The sequence below is a fragment of the Puntigrus tetrazona genome, chromosome 22 (assembly GCF_018831695.1).
Source record: "Puntigrus tetrazona isolate hp1 chromosome 22, ASM1883169v1, whole genome shotgun sequence".
Taxonomy (NCBI): Eukaryota; Metazoa; Chordata; class Actinopteri; order Cypriniformes; family Cyprinidae; genus Puntigrus; species Puntigrus tetrazona.
In genome coordinates, this window is record NC_056720.1 from 4,540,047 (window position 1) to 4,553,529 (window position 13,483).

At 41.3% G+C, this 13,483-nt stretch overlaps 1 protein-coding gene across 1 annotated transcript; it reads right to left on the reverse strand.

The window, feature by feature from the left end:
- Positions 1–7,862: 7,862 nt before the first annotated feature.
- On the reverse strand, positions 7,863–8,802 carry LOC122328153 (SLAM family member 5-like). The gene is made up of 3 exons (XM_043223859.1): positions 8,523–8,802; positions 8,073–8,354; positions 7,863–7,999 (listed from the first exon to the last, which is right to left on the reverse strand). Exons 1-3 carry the CDS (start codon positions 8,611–8,613, stop codon positions 7,863–7,865), a joined length of 510 nt encoding a protein of 169 aa, XP_043079794.1. The 5' UTR covers positions 8,614–8,802.
- Between the last annotated feature and the right edge of the window lie 4,681 nt (positions 8,803–13,483).

Genomic DNA, 13,483 nt, shown 5'->3' on the forward strand with positions numbered 1-13,483 from the left:
GAGCAGGAGCAACGTCTTCATAGATAAAAGAACTTTAGCACAACTGCTGGCAAGGGTCCGACGGAACCTACTGCAGTGCTGTCAGCACTACAGACAGGTCCCAAGAGGGTACTGTTGGGAGCCGTGGAGGATTCAACCTCCTGGCTTCCCTCAGGAACCTGATAATCCGGCCATGCTTACCCACAGACCTCCCATCTATGGGGTCATGATTTGCAGCGATTGCAGCCACCTAGATTTTAAGGGTGGAGGGAGACAGCCTTCGCTCCAACCCTTGCTGCAAGAAGATAAGCACGACTGATAGGGCAATTCCGGGGGTCTTCACCCTGAGAAGAACACCACTCGACGAACAGGCTCTACTTCAAGGCATAGGCCTGTCTCGTGGACGGCACTCTAGCCGAAGAAATGGTGTCAACTACCCCTTGAGGTAGGTCACCTAGAGCCTCCGCATCCCATCCAGGGACCAGACATGTAGTTTCCAGAGGTCTGGACGCGGGTGCCAAAGTGCCCGTCTCTGAGTCAGAAGATCCTTCCTCAGAGGATCGGCCAAGGAGGGGCTGTCGCGAGGAGCACAAGTTCTGGGAACCAAGTCTTCACCAGTAGGGTGCTACTAGCAAGACCTGCTCCTTGTCCTCCCTGACCTTGCACAGTGTCTGTGCAAGAAGGCTCACTGGGGAAATACATACTTGCAAAGGCCCCGCAGCCAGCGGTGTGCCAGTGGGCAATGGGAAGTCTCTGGAGAGGCAAACAGGTCTACCTGAGTGGCTCGGAAACGTTCCCAAATCAGCTGATCCGCCCGGGGATGGAGTCTCCATTCTCCGGGTAGTGCAGCTTCGCGACAGCTCGTCGGCTGCCTGGTTGCACACTCCTGGAATGTGAATGGCGAAGCGACCTCAGAACTTCCGACTCCAAAGGAGGAGGAGGTGGTGGGCTAGTTGCAACATACGACGAGAGCGTAGACCACCTTGTTGGTTGATGTACGCAACGGTCAGTATGTTGTCTGTGCGGACTAGTACATGCTGGCCTCGAAGGCAGTTCTTGAGACTGCCTAGGACGAGATGTACTGCCAGCAACTTTAGGCAGTTGATGTGCCATTGCAGTTGAGGGCCCGTCCAAACCCCTGACACTGCATGCCCGTTTTACGTGGCCCCTCAGCCGGTGGTGGAGGCATCCGTGAAACCACAGCATACCTGGAGACCTGCTCCAGGGCACTCCGGCCCGAAGGAACGAGAGGTCTGACCACGGGGAGAAGGTTTGGCGGCAGGCCGGTGTTATTTGAACCCGGTGAGTGCCACTTTGCCACGCCCACCTCGGGACTCGATCGTGTAGCCAATGTTGAAGCGGTCTCATATGGAGTAGTCCCAGCGGCATCACTGTGGCCGCGGCTGCCATATGCCCCAGGAGCCTCTGAAAATATTTCAGTGGGACCGCCGTCCTGCTCTTGAACATATTCAAGCAGTTCAACACCGAATTGGCACGCTCCTCTGTGAGGTGTGCCATCTGATCGATCGAATCCAGCTCCATCCCAAGAAAAGAGATCCTCTGCGTTGGACAGAGTTTGCTCTTCTCCTGGTTGACCTGAAACCCCAACTGGCTGAGGTGCTGTAGCACCAGATCCCTGTGTTCGCACAACTGAGCCCGGGACTGAGCCAGTCATCCAGTTGGTTGAGAATGCGAACGCCTTACTCTCTCAGTGGAGCAAGGACTGCTTCCGCGACTTGCATGAAGACGCAGCGTGGCGACAGGGAGAGCCGAAGGGTAGGACTTGTACTGATATGCTCGACCTTCGAACGCGAACCTCAGGAATGGCCTGTGGCACGGAAGAATCGACACATGAAAGTACGTGTCCTTCAGGTCGATCACTGCAACCAATCCTGGGGACGGACGCACTGAATAGGCGTTTCTGTGTCAACATCCTGAACGGGAGTGCTCGATTCAGGATTCACAGATCCAAGATTGGTCATAACCCACCGCCTTTCTTGGGCACTATGAAGTATGGGCTGTAAGCCCCGACCTCATATCGGCTGGAGGAAGCGGCTTTATCGTGCCTTCACTAGAAGGACAGCAATCTCCGCCCACAAGACAGGGGCACGCGCATTGTTCACTGACATATAGCGGATCCCACTGAACTTGGGGGGCCGCCGGATGAACTGAATCATATAGCCGAAGTCGAAGGGTTCCGCAGGAGCCACCGGGATAGCCTGGGAAGATTCAACCAGGCATCCAGAGACCGAACTAGCGGCTCGGCGGAACCACAGGCGTGCAGGCGATGGGGCAGCGAGGGGGAGTGCAGGGACCCGGCTCGGGCGTCTCGTGGCCGGTCCGAAGCGGGGTCTGAGTGTGTGCGCAACTCTTACCTGCATCCCCGCAGAAGTGAGGCGGGTAGGCCGTTGGTTCGTTCTCCCAGTCTTCCCACTGCTGCATATTAGCCCAAGGAGAGCGCGAGTGGCGCGGAACTGGCCCGCTCAACTCCTCGCTCTCCCTGGGGACCCAGAGACAGAGGAAACCGCCCTTGTCGAGGTTTTAGGTAGCGGCAACATTCTCTGCCCGTTAGAGCAGCTCCCTCCATCCCCGGATCTGCTTGCACCTGCGCTTTCCTCCAGGTTTGGCAGGAGCCTGGACAGGCTGGGTGGCTGCCCTGCTGCCAGCTCCACGGTGCTGCCTAGATGGGGGCTGCTGCGTTGACTGCACGGGAGCGGTGGCGGCAGCAGGGGGCACCCTCGGCGACAAGCTGGCTGAGGTGGGCCGTCGGCGGCTGGGTGAAGGCAGCAGCTGCACGCCGAGGCAGGATGTTTCTTACCTCAGTCTGCTTCTGGGCAGCGGAGAACTGCTGGGCAAAGTTCTCCACTGCGTCGCCCGAAGTGGCGGTCTGGGTCATGGGGGCATTCAAGGAACGTGTCTTGTCTACCTCGCGCGCATGTCGACCAGACACAGCCACAGATGGCGTTTCTGGACCACCGTAGTGGCCATCGCACAACCCAGAGACCGCGTTGTGACCTTCGTCGCTCGTGGCGCGAGGTCCATCACGATACAGAGTTCTTTCAGAACTTCCGGGTCATGACCACCCCTGTGCAGATCCTTCAGTGCCTTGTTGCAGGTTCATCAGGCCAACGCCAAAGCGTGTACTGCAGACGCAGCTTGTCCACAGGCCGCACAAGGCACTGCCGTTCAGAGCCGACGAGTACCTGCAGGCCCGGGAGGGGAGCACAGGATCACCGCACTAAGCGGAAACGGCATTGGGACACAGCTGCATCCCAACTGACCGCTCCACTGGGGGGTGATCACCGTGACTCCCTGGCTGTGCCGCTGTCAAGGGTGGTGAAGGAGGAGGAGCCACTGGGGCAGTTTCTGGCAGTGAAAGGTGCTTTCCACATCCCAGTAAGCTCCTCATGCACTTCCGGGAAGAAAGGTACCAGGGTGGGGCCCTGAGAACCAGCGCAAGCCACCCTTAAATACCAATCGTCCAGCCTCGAGGGCCGGGAAGCAGTGGAGGTTTCCACTTGATCCCGATCACCTCGGCGGCCTGGGCAAGCATAGCCACCATTTCTAGATCTGTATCCAGTACATTCAACGCCTGGTAGACGCAGAGCAACCGGATCTTCACTTCCAGAAATGTCTGGCTCACCTTCCGATGCAGCGATTGACTTCTGATCATCAGGGGGAGCCCAAGAGGGTACAGCTGATACCCCACGTGAGGGTCCAGACTGCCCCTTTGCAGCTCCACTGGTTGCAGAGTTTAAGCTTTGTGTCACAACGAAATGGAGCCCACCTGTCTGCAGCCAGAATGAGAACCAAGTCGAGCAAACACAAGCTCCGCCTCCTTTTTCAAGGCGACAGAGCCCGCCCATCACTCCGAGATGACCATCTCCCGCGAGGAAATGATTCATCCACAACCGCCACCTCAGCATGCTCAGCCCAGGCACACGAGGCAACGATTGTGACCATCACCTAACACCAGGTAACAACCGCATCCAGAAACACACGGGTGTACGTCGTCTGAAGCAAGACCCACGCTGTCTTCCAAGACGCGTCGAGTTTGCCAGGCGTAACGTCGTCTTTAAAAAGACGCACACCGCGAATGCTCTTTTAGTGCTGCGGCAACAGGGGATAGCCGTTTTGCACACAAACAGGGGGGTAGTGCAGCCTGATTGTGGCAATCCACTCGACGCAGGAAAACGACCTCCGCTGAAACGCCGTACTCCAACACTCGTAGATCGTCTTTGGAGCGGAACAGTCACGCTTCGGCCCGGCGAAAAGCTGAATATGCGCTGCACCGCTGCTTATTTATACACGCGCTGTGATCAGCGGCAGCTGGATGCGATTAGCGCATGCCAATCTTCAATTGGCTCGTTTAGATACACTCGAAGTAGATTGGTCTCTCGAAGCGAGATCCCAATTCGTCGGTCATCCGACGTGACTCGGAGTGACCGACTGAAAGGGAACCAAGTTTAATGTTCCTCACACCTAACATACAGCACTATTATTATTTCACACGGCCACAAAACCATGTTTTCTGTGGTTTGTGCGGTTACCCTGTCGGAGTATATAGCAAGTATTAAATGGCTTTTAGGTACTTAGGGGTAAAAAAAAATAAATAAATACATTAAAAAAAAAATATATATATATATATATATATATATATATATATATATATATATATATATATATGTGTGTGTGTGTGTGCACACAACATGAGCATTTTGTTCAATGCATTTTTAAATAGATTTTCAATATATGTAGCACATTTCATACTTCTTTTTTATGTAAAGCACATATGAAAGTTGAATTAACATATAAAAGATGTAAAATAGTTTGTAGAATTACTACATCAAACTAAAACAAGGATTTACAAAAACAAAAAGATTTTTATTACTTTTAGTAATAAATTAATTTTTAGTAAATAATTAATAAAGCATGTTGCCCACACATTTTTAAGTTACACTAACATTTCTTTAATATTTCAATAACATTAACATTTCTTTGCATTTTGTTTTTTTACGTTTTGCTTTAAATGCACTTTTTGAAAGGCACTGCAGGTTCATACGGATGGATGAAAACAAGTAAAACACTGGCATTCCAGTAGATGGCGGGAAACGGCTGCTATAGCGTCTCGCATAGCCTTAAATTTACCTTTGTTTTGGAAACAAAAGTAATCTCACGTAACCTTTTTATTGAATACCCCCTTGCTCTTTACAGAAGAGTTCATATACACAAATCTGCTGTGAGCCAAATAACAAGTTTTCAGATACTGAACTAAGTCTGTACTACTGATACAGTAGTTGGTGTTACTGCTATGAATCGTGATGCTGTTACTGGAAAACACTGATTTTGTCCCATAAATGAACCTTTTCACTATTTTAACTTCTGCATTTTAACCAGTGGCTTTGATCAACCATCTTTGTCAAGTAAAAAGTTTAAATGTTTTCAATATCTGCACCTGTACCCGTAGAGAAGATACGGCTGTTAAATGTTGTTAAACCGGCGTTCAGCTGGTCGAAATACTTCAAGCTGAAATATTTCTCCTTACACATATCTTGATTTCTGTACATATATGTGGAACATCAGTCTGTCAATGAAACATGTATTTTTAAGTGTTCAAACCTGTTTTGCTGCAAAGTGTTTTTCATTTATGCCATTTCATGTGAGGAGAAGAGGTCACGAAGATACATTTTGGTATATGTTAGTATTATTGATGGTACTTTATTGTTGGATCAAAACTGTAATTAATGTCTAATAACTGCATTTGCACAGTATGTGCACAGGCCTTTATTGGTTGTTTTTTTTTGTTGTTTGTCATATTTCGCTCATATTGTGTGTATCTACTACTTTATACATTCTCAGTACACTGTGTGATTGTGTAGCTTGTAAGTATGAAATAAATACAGAATAGACATTTCAACGCAGTTTGAATGAACACGTTTAAATTCAACAACGCTGAAAGCCTTATAGCCATTTTAAAACCAATGTAGTAGCAGAGCTGCTGCAAGCGATTTATATGGCTGGAAAACCATTTATCCTTTCCTGAAACTTCACAGAAAGTAAACTGTGGCTGGTGTCCTAAGAAGTGTGTGTTCTGAATTTTACACGTAAAAAAATACGTCACAACAATCCCATGCTGCGGATGCATAAAGATTTGTGTTAAAATCGTGTTACTGTGTCACATGTACAGTAAGTGTGCGATATCGTAAGATCTAAACGCAATCTCCCTGTCCAATTACACGGAATCTTTTATCTGTTAGAATCAGTATTTAATAGTACATCTATGTAGAGCGGAAATCACGGTTAGCTTCATATGAGTATAAAAGAGGAGAAAAACACCCTCGACCACGCGCCGTTCACACCTTCAACACAAACATCCTACAACAGTCTCAAGCTCACGCAGATCAAAACATTTCTGTACGAAACAAAGCAGATGAAGCTGCTTATAATACTATTAATAGACAGGTGGAGCAAACTCCAGCTACCTTCACTGTAAACTTAAACATAAATACAAACACACAAATGCATGTCCATACACAAGTTTTACTCAATAAAGCTTATGCAACTATTTATTGCTCTGCAGTAAAACAAAAATAACAACATATGTATATAAACATTATATACATTATATAAACATTACTACAGTGTGAATCTGTGCTGACGCTGAATAAATGTCCTCTGACAAGCCTCTGTAAAACTTCTCATTTTAGACTCAAACATACGTTTTTCCCCATGAACCAGTTTCCTTTTGCTGTCTCGTGGCGACAGATGCATACACAACATGATTCTCCTCTTTAAAGTTCTGTAAAAAAAAAAAAAAAAAAAAATTATATATCACACAATATAAAATACTAATAAAATTATTAGATTGAAATGTTATTATATTGAAGTGTTTATCTGAAGCTTGTTTGAGATTGAATGTAAAATAAATATAAAATTTAATAACGGGCTTGTCTTATAAAGCTATTTAAGCTAACATGGAGCAGATTACAAATTTGGACTTTTTCCGAAAAGATCGAAATTTTACATTATGAATCAAGTGGTGGCAAAAATACTCATTTTTGTAAAAGTAAACATTTTCACAATATCAAAAATTATAAAAAACAATCAAATCTGACTTTAGATCAGCTTGTCGCTGAGCGAGTACACACATCTTCTCTACCCTTAAAGTTGCATAGTACTATATTAAAGTAAATGTACCCTAAAGACAACTATATGATAACTATACGGCACTTAAACGATAATCGATCGTTTCAGCAATATGTTATCAATTAATTGCAAAACCGTTTTTTTTTTTTGTTTGTTTTTTCATGCATTGATGATGTTATAGCTTTTATAAATATCTGATACAATGCTGTTAAGTGTAATGTGTGTGATTTGATTATCATACAAAAATTATCTCCAGAATAAATGCAGAGAAATTTCCTTACCCGTTTGTGTATTTCTCTTTTGTTGAATGTTGTTTCAGCATAAGTTATTTCTTCTTTACAAGTTTGGTCTGCTTTATTAATAATAATAATGCAATAATTAAAAAAATACAGCATTTTTGTAAATGCCATTTATACATTTGACATTCCAACACGCATATAAAACCCTATAAAATACAATAATATATTAGAACAATATTCCTAACACAATTTATTTTTTAAAAATAGATATTAATTTGAACACCAGCAGAGCAGTGATGTAATATTATTTAATGTAATGTTTACAAAGTTCAGTTTTATGTGAGTAAATGTGAGATGATTAAGCAATATGCAAACGTGTTCTGAAACCCAGGAACTGAATACATTATTTTGGTTTCTTCCATTAAAAGAAACTAGAGTGCTTTAATAAATTATGAGATTAAATGATAATTGCATAAATTATTTAATTATATATTATTGTTATACTTGTTTAAAGGAGTAGGAAATACTTGCCTTTTTGTCCGTTTTTCTACATTTCTTGAAGAAGCAGAAGATCCCGACTGCAGCGACAATCAACAGAGCTCTAACGACAACAGAGATCACTGCTACCAGAGATCCTGGAGGAGAAGAAGAGTTAAAGAGAGTCACTAATGTGAGTCAATGTGTAGTAAATCATCAGCTCTGCTGTACCTGAACACGTGTGACAGAGTTGACTGATGTTCAGATGTGTGGTCTGGTTTCTGATGGGGTTGTTGATCACACAGCTGTAGGTGTTTTTATCCTGATGTTCCACCTCCAGAGGTAGAGAGAGACTGATGCTGAGATCAGACACACTGATGCTGGACAATAAACTGTTTCCTTTGTACCAGGAGAGAGTCACATGACCCACGTTCACCACCGAACACAACAACGAACAAGATGATGATGATGATGAAGAGCAGTCTCTGTTGATGACAGGAACTGGCAGACGAGCTGGAAACCATCAGAGAATAGAGAAATATGTGAAAATCTAACCGATCCGTCGTTTTCAGTTCAGTGCATTGAGTAAATGTTTCTATTGTCTCAAAATATAAATAGTTGAACATTTCAATATGTAAACAATTAATTTTAAAAAAATGTATAGAGCAGATCTCTACTCACCATAGACCGTAACATTGAACATTTTCGTGTACAGATTAGCTGTGAGTATCTGTAGTTTATAAAGTCCAGAGTCTGTGGTTCTGGTGTTCATGATGGTCAGAGATCCAGTCTGATGATCCAGCTTCAGTCTGTCTCTGAATCTCCCATCAAGAACATTATCGAACGTGGAGAAGTTTTGTTTCTTTCCTCTGATTTTAGCTATATTAGCCTTTTCCGATTCAAATGTCCAAGCTATGGTCTCATTATGTATCTGAGTAAGATCAGAGTTTAGAGAGACAGAATCTCCTCCATCACGGACTGTATTTCATTTGTATCTGCCACAAACATGCCTGATGAAGACATGATTAAGGTCCTATTTTGCAAAGCCAGAAAATCAACTGTGTATTAAAACGTTGATTTACAAAAAAAAAACAAAAAAGGGAAAAACTACACTGCTTTTTATTGTATTTTTGGAATTTAACTGCCCTTTTAAAGTAGTTTATGTAAATGTGTTTTAAAGAATGATTTGTTACTGCAGTTATATTTTACGGTATGATACCCTTACTGCAACAAGTTTTGTTACACTAATTTGTTTTACACTTTATTATACAAACTTTATTTTAACTGCTTTTTTTGAATAATTTACTAAGCTTATATATATATATATATATATATATATATATATATATATATGTGTGTGTATGTATATATGTAAAGTACAGCAAATTCACACATACAGTAAATTACTGTAAATATAAATTACCCATAACACAGTTCATATTACAGTAGTTGTAATGGTATTTTAATGGGCTTTTTACAGTGTATAAAGAGCACTTTACATTTTTTTTTATTGTTATTTTCAATAAATTTCAATCTTTGCAGATTCTTTACAGTGAAGATAATGTAGTAGACTATTTTTATTTAATATAAACTATTTTGAAGAATGTGTTGCACTCAAAATTGCTAAATAAATAAAGCCATGTCTAACCAAGTGATTTTTAAAATTTGAAGTTGACGTCACAAAAATTGTGGTTCTTCTGAGATTTAGTTTGTTCACTTTACCAAAAATAACCCCTGGTTTACTCCCCAAACTTTACATTTTGTAATCCATATTTCTGCCACAAATCAATCAATTTCTGTCACAGTATCACTTCTATTACAAAACAGTCACCAAATATGGAACCTTGACTATCAGACCCTGGTCATAATAGAAAACCTAGAGCTTTTCATTTAAAATTTCAATTTCTACACCGAGACCCGGGGGCTCATTTATAGGATTTTAAGGCATGTAACGAGCGACATGAGTCAAGATTTCATGTAGAGTACATACCCCAAAGTAGTAGAAAATTATGTAATTTGAATTGTAGCACCAGCTTTAAAACTCTCAAATTAAAGGAAATGAAAGCATAAAAATGTTTTTTTAAAACTTACCGATCAGACTCCAGCAGCACAAACAGAACAAAAAAAAAGCATGTCACTGCATTGAAAGGTCTGAACTAATGAGGCTGTTTATCTTGGACACTCCTATTGTTGACACAAACACTCTGAACGTCTATATAAATATGTAGATATATATCTATAAAACATGAACAATTTAAAAGCATAATAGTAACAGATATATGAAGAGTTTGTTTGTTCCAATTAATATCAATTCGGTCGCAGTTGGGTTGTTTTGATAATACCCACAATTAATTAAAATGTAAAAACATGATTTTTGAAAATGCATAAAAACCGAGTTACTGTTTTTTGAAGATAAACTCTTCATATGCCGTTGATACAATTGCTAGATGCCTCACAGTACCGGCTTTACTGAAGTTCAGCTCGAGTCAAACCGAAACCTGCTGCGGGTTTGGCTTTTATCAGAAATGTTGTTTGATCTGTAGGGTAAACTAGTTTGGTAGGTAGACTGGAATTTAGAGCATGTGCGTTTGCTTGGTTTGTGAAACAAGGGCTTCTTCCTGCTTCTACTAGAAATTACTGTTGATATGAGAAATATGAGAAACTAGTTGGAAAAAAGTAGGGCTACAGCTAATGCAAGGCAGAAACAATGAACTATGTAGATGAAGATGATGTAGATCTTCTATGCAGAAAAACACACGACTAAATATGGAACAAGCAGTGACTTTAAAAGGGGTATTAAATTCATGTCAAGATTTATTGTTATTATTATTGTAATTTAGTTGCTTTGCACACGTGTTTCTCCACACCCACAGGTGGAAATGTGAAATAAAATAAAATACATTATGAGATTGTAGATATGTAGATAATTCTGTTGTTGTTTCTACTGGTTTCAACCAGTTGCTCGTCTTGTTTTTTGCCGTTGCTCTTTTTGTCTTCAGTACATTTAAAGAGTTTTAAAAAAGCTGTTCATAGCGGTAGGACCGGAAAAGCACTTTATATACAAACGACACACACATGCAGCGAATACACACTGCCGCCTACAAACTGTCTGTCCACCCAGCAGATCAAACCACAATTCTATAGAAAGCCATTTTCATCTTTGACTCAGAAACTGAATCTCAGTAACATTGGTAGTCTGAAGTTGAAGATGGTTTTATACGCACTTTGGTTTTTCCATTCACTAAACTTGACTATAAAATGAGAGTTACGCTTTGCAAAACCCCATTTGCAAAGCGTTGGGACGTGTTAAAGTGCGCACAAAATCATTAATCTGATTTTTAAATTCTACTGCTGATAAAAATGGAATATGTTGTTCACAAACACTTTCCTTTTTAATTTTAATTAAGGATGTCATTTTTGTTCGCCTGAAACCGCAAGAGAGACAGATCTGGGGCCTCATTTAGAAAATGTGCAGAAATCATCTTAAATTTGATCTTACGATCATTTCTCTGATATGCATGCGTGCGATTCATAGAATGAACGTATGAACAGAAATTAAACGTACGTGTCTCTTCCAGATGTGAAATCTATAAATCGCAAATGATCTGTGATTGTATTCAACACTGCAGCATTTTTTTTTTTGTATTTTTAATGCCATCTGAGGACTTCAGGAAACTCTCTGGAAATTTGACACCAGGTGATGAGTCATGACCCATTTTTGCTCGCAAAGACTGCTTTGCTCTATTTAGATGCAATCGCTAGAACTCCATCTGTTACCAGTTCCTCTTAAGGTGGACCGCTTCAAAAGAGTTTCATTTTGATATTCTATAACTTTTTCACTTCTGTTTTGCCTCTGCCCCAACTTGGAGTGTGTTGCTGCTCTCCAAATCCAATTGTTTATAGACTTAGCTAATAAATCAGTAACACCAGACATTAAAATGATAAATTCATGTTTCAATATTACTCCATTAATTGATACCGTAAATATATGTCCAGGCAACCTGTAAGCATTGAAAAATTCCATATCTTTTTACCAGTAGAAGTTAATAGAAGCAGTTTATAAAGACACAAGTATTTTCTTTGTTTGTATTAAATGAATGGCAATACGACAGTAAAATATAAGTACATACATCCCAACGCTCTAAACACTGGTGTTACTGAGATGCATGAAGACGATGACATACTATGGAAATATGGGGCTGAAAAGTCTCAAATAGCCAAAATGAATAAAAAGATATAATATGATGGTCCTGATGAGAGATTCAGAGACCGACTGAAGCTGGACGATCATACTGGATCTCTGACCATCACAAATATCACAACTCAACACAATGGAGAGTATCAGCTAGACACAGTTGGAGCGAAAAAAGCAACAAACGCATTCTGAGTTTCAGTCAGCAGTGAGTATAGAGCAGGGATAAGCAGTGATAGTTCTAGGATGCTGTGTGTTCCTGGGCAATATATTTTACTGACCCTGTAACAAACTTTTAATTCAAATATGTAGTTTATCTCTACACCTGAACCTAACCTTACACATGAGTAATGCCTAAAATCAGATTTAATGATATATAAGTGTCACTGCTGTACAAGCACCAAACATTGATTGTAAGCCTAAACTGCAGAAAAAACGGTTCTCCAAACCTGATTGGTTAATCACAATGTTGTTCCAGGGTCAGCAAAGACGTTAAACTAAGAACAATTCAAACACGGCAAAATCAGGTTCTGCGTTACTTAATGCTTTTAAATTTGGGTCAAATTGAATATAATGACACTGAAAGTAACTCTTTATTTGCCTTACTTGCAGATATTGTTAATAGTATATCTTGTGTTAAATGCATATTTTACAGAAAGTTAAAGAGGATGATTGTGTGGGTCATGCACCAACTGTAATAAAATGATGATCAAACGCTAATGTTTTTTTTAAAGACCCAGAATGTGTGATCATTTTCACTATAAATCTCCTGCAACGACCTCAGACTCAGTTTTGAGATTGTGAAAATCATCACACGTAGCTTCAGGAAATCAAAGAAGGGTCCTCATAAAGGGGTTTAAAGGCATGACAATTAACAAAGAATTAATAAAATGGTCTCCTATAACTTCAAAAGACTATGCTTTGTATTAAAAGGACTATTGTGAAGCTCGTTCATCCCATTGGGGCATTATTATTTTTGTATTCTTAAAGTTAAAAGTGTAAAACGGAGATACAAACTACCCATCAAAAGGAAATAAGACCCCACTATGGTATTGATTATTTACATCTCTACAGAAAAGTGGTTTGATCTGCTGACAGACAGGCTGCCTGTGCATGAGAATGTGCCTGCTGCTGGACGTCTGCGTTTGATGTCTGTTCATGCGTGTTTCTGAGGTGTGAAAACCATCCGTCTTTGTGGCTGAACGTTTGTTATTTTTCCATTCTTGCTCACATGAAACCACTGACTTTTGCTCTAAAGAGAAACCGTTTTAACAAGTAATACCGGACTCTTTTTTTGGTGCTGTTTGATTTGGTTCTTTTTTTGTATTGCTATAAAATGAAATATATTACACTTATGAATCATGATCTCCTACTCGTAGTCATTCAGTTCAGCTTTGCTAGAACTGTCAGAAGCTATTAAGCAGAGTCAAGCCATATGCAAACAACACTA

Bases quoted from the DNA above. Each gene is read 5' to 3' on its own strand.
- LOC122328153 (XM_043223859.1), bottom strand. From the start codon at position 8,613: ATGAACACCAGAACCACAGACTCTGGACTTTATAAACTACAGATACTC. The intron at 8,355-8,522 runs GTGAGTAGAGAT...GATGGTTTCCAG, and splicing joins GTTCAATGTTACGGTCTATG to CTCGTCTGCCAGTTCCTGTC. The intron at 8,000-8,072 runs GTACAGCAGAGC...CTTCTCCTCCAG, and splicing joins ACTCTGTCACACGTGTTCAG to GATCTCTGGTAGCAGTGATC.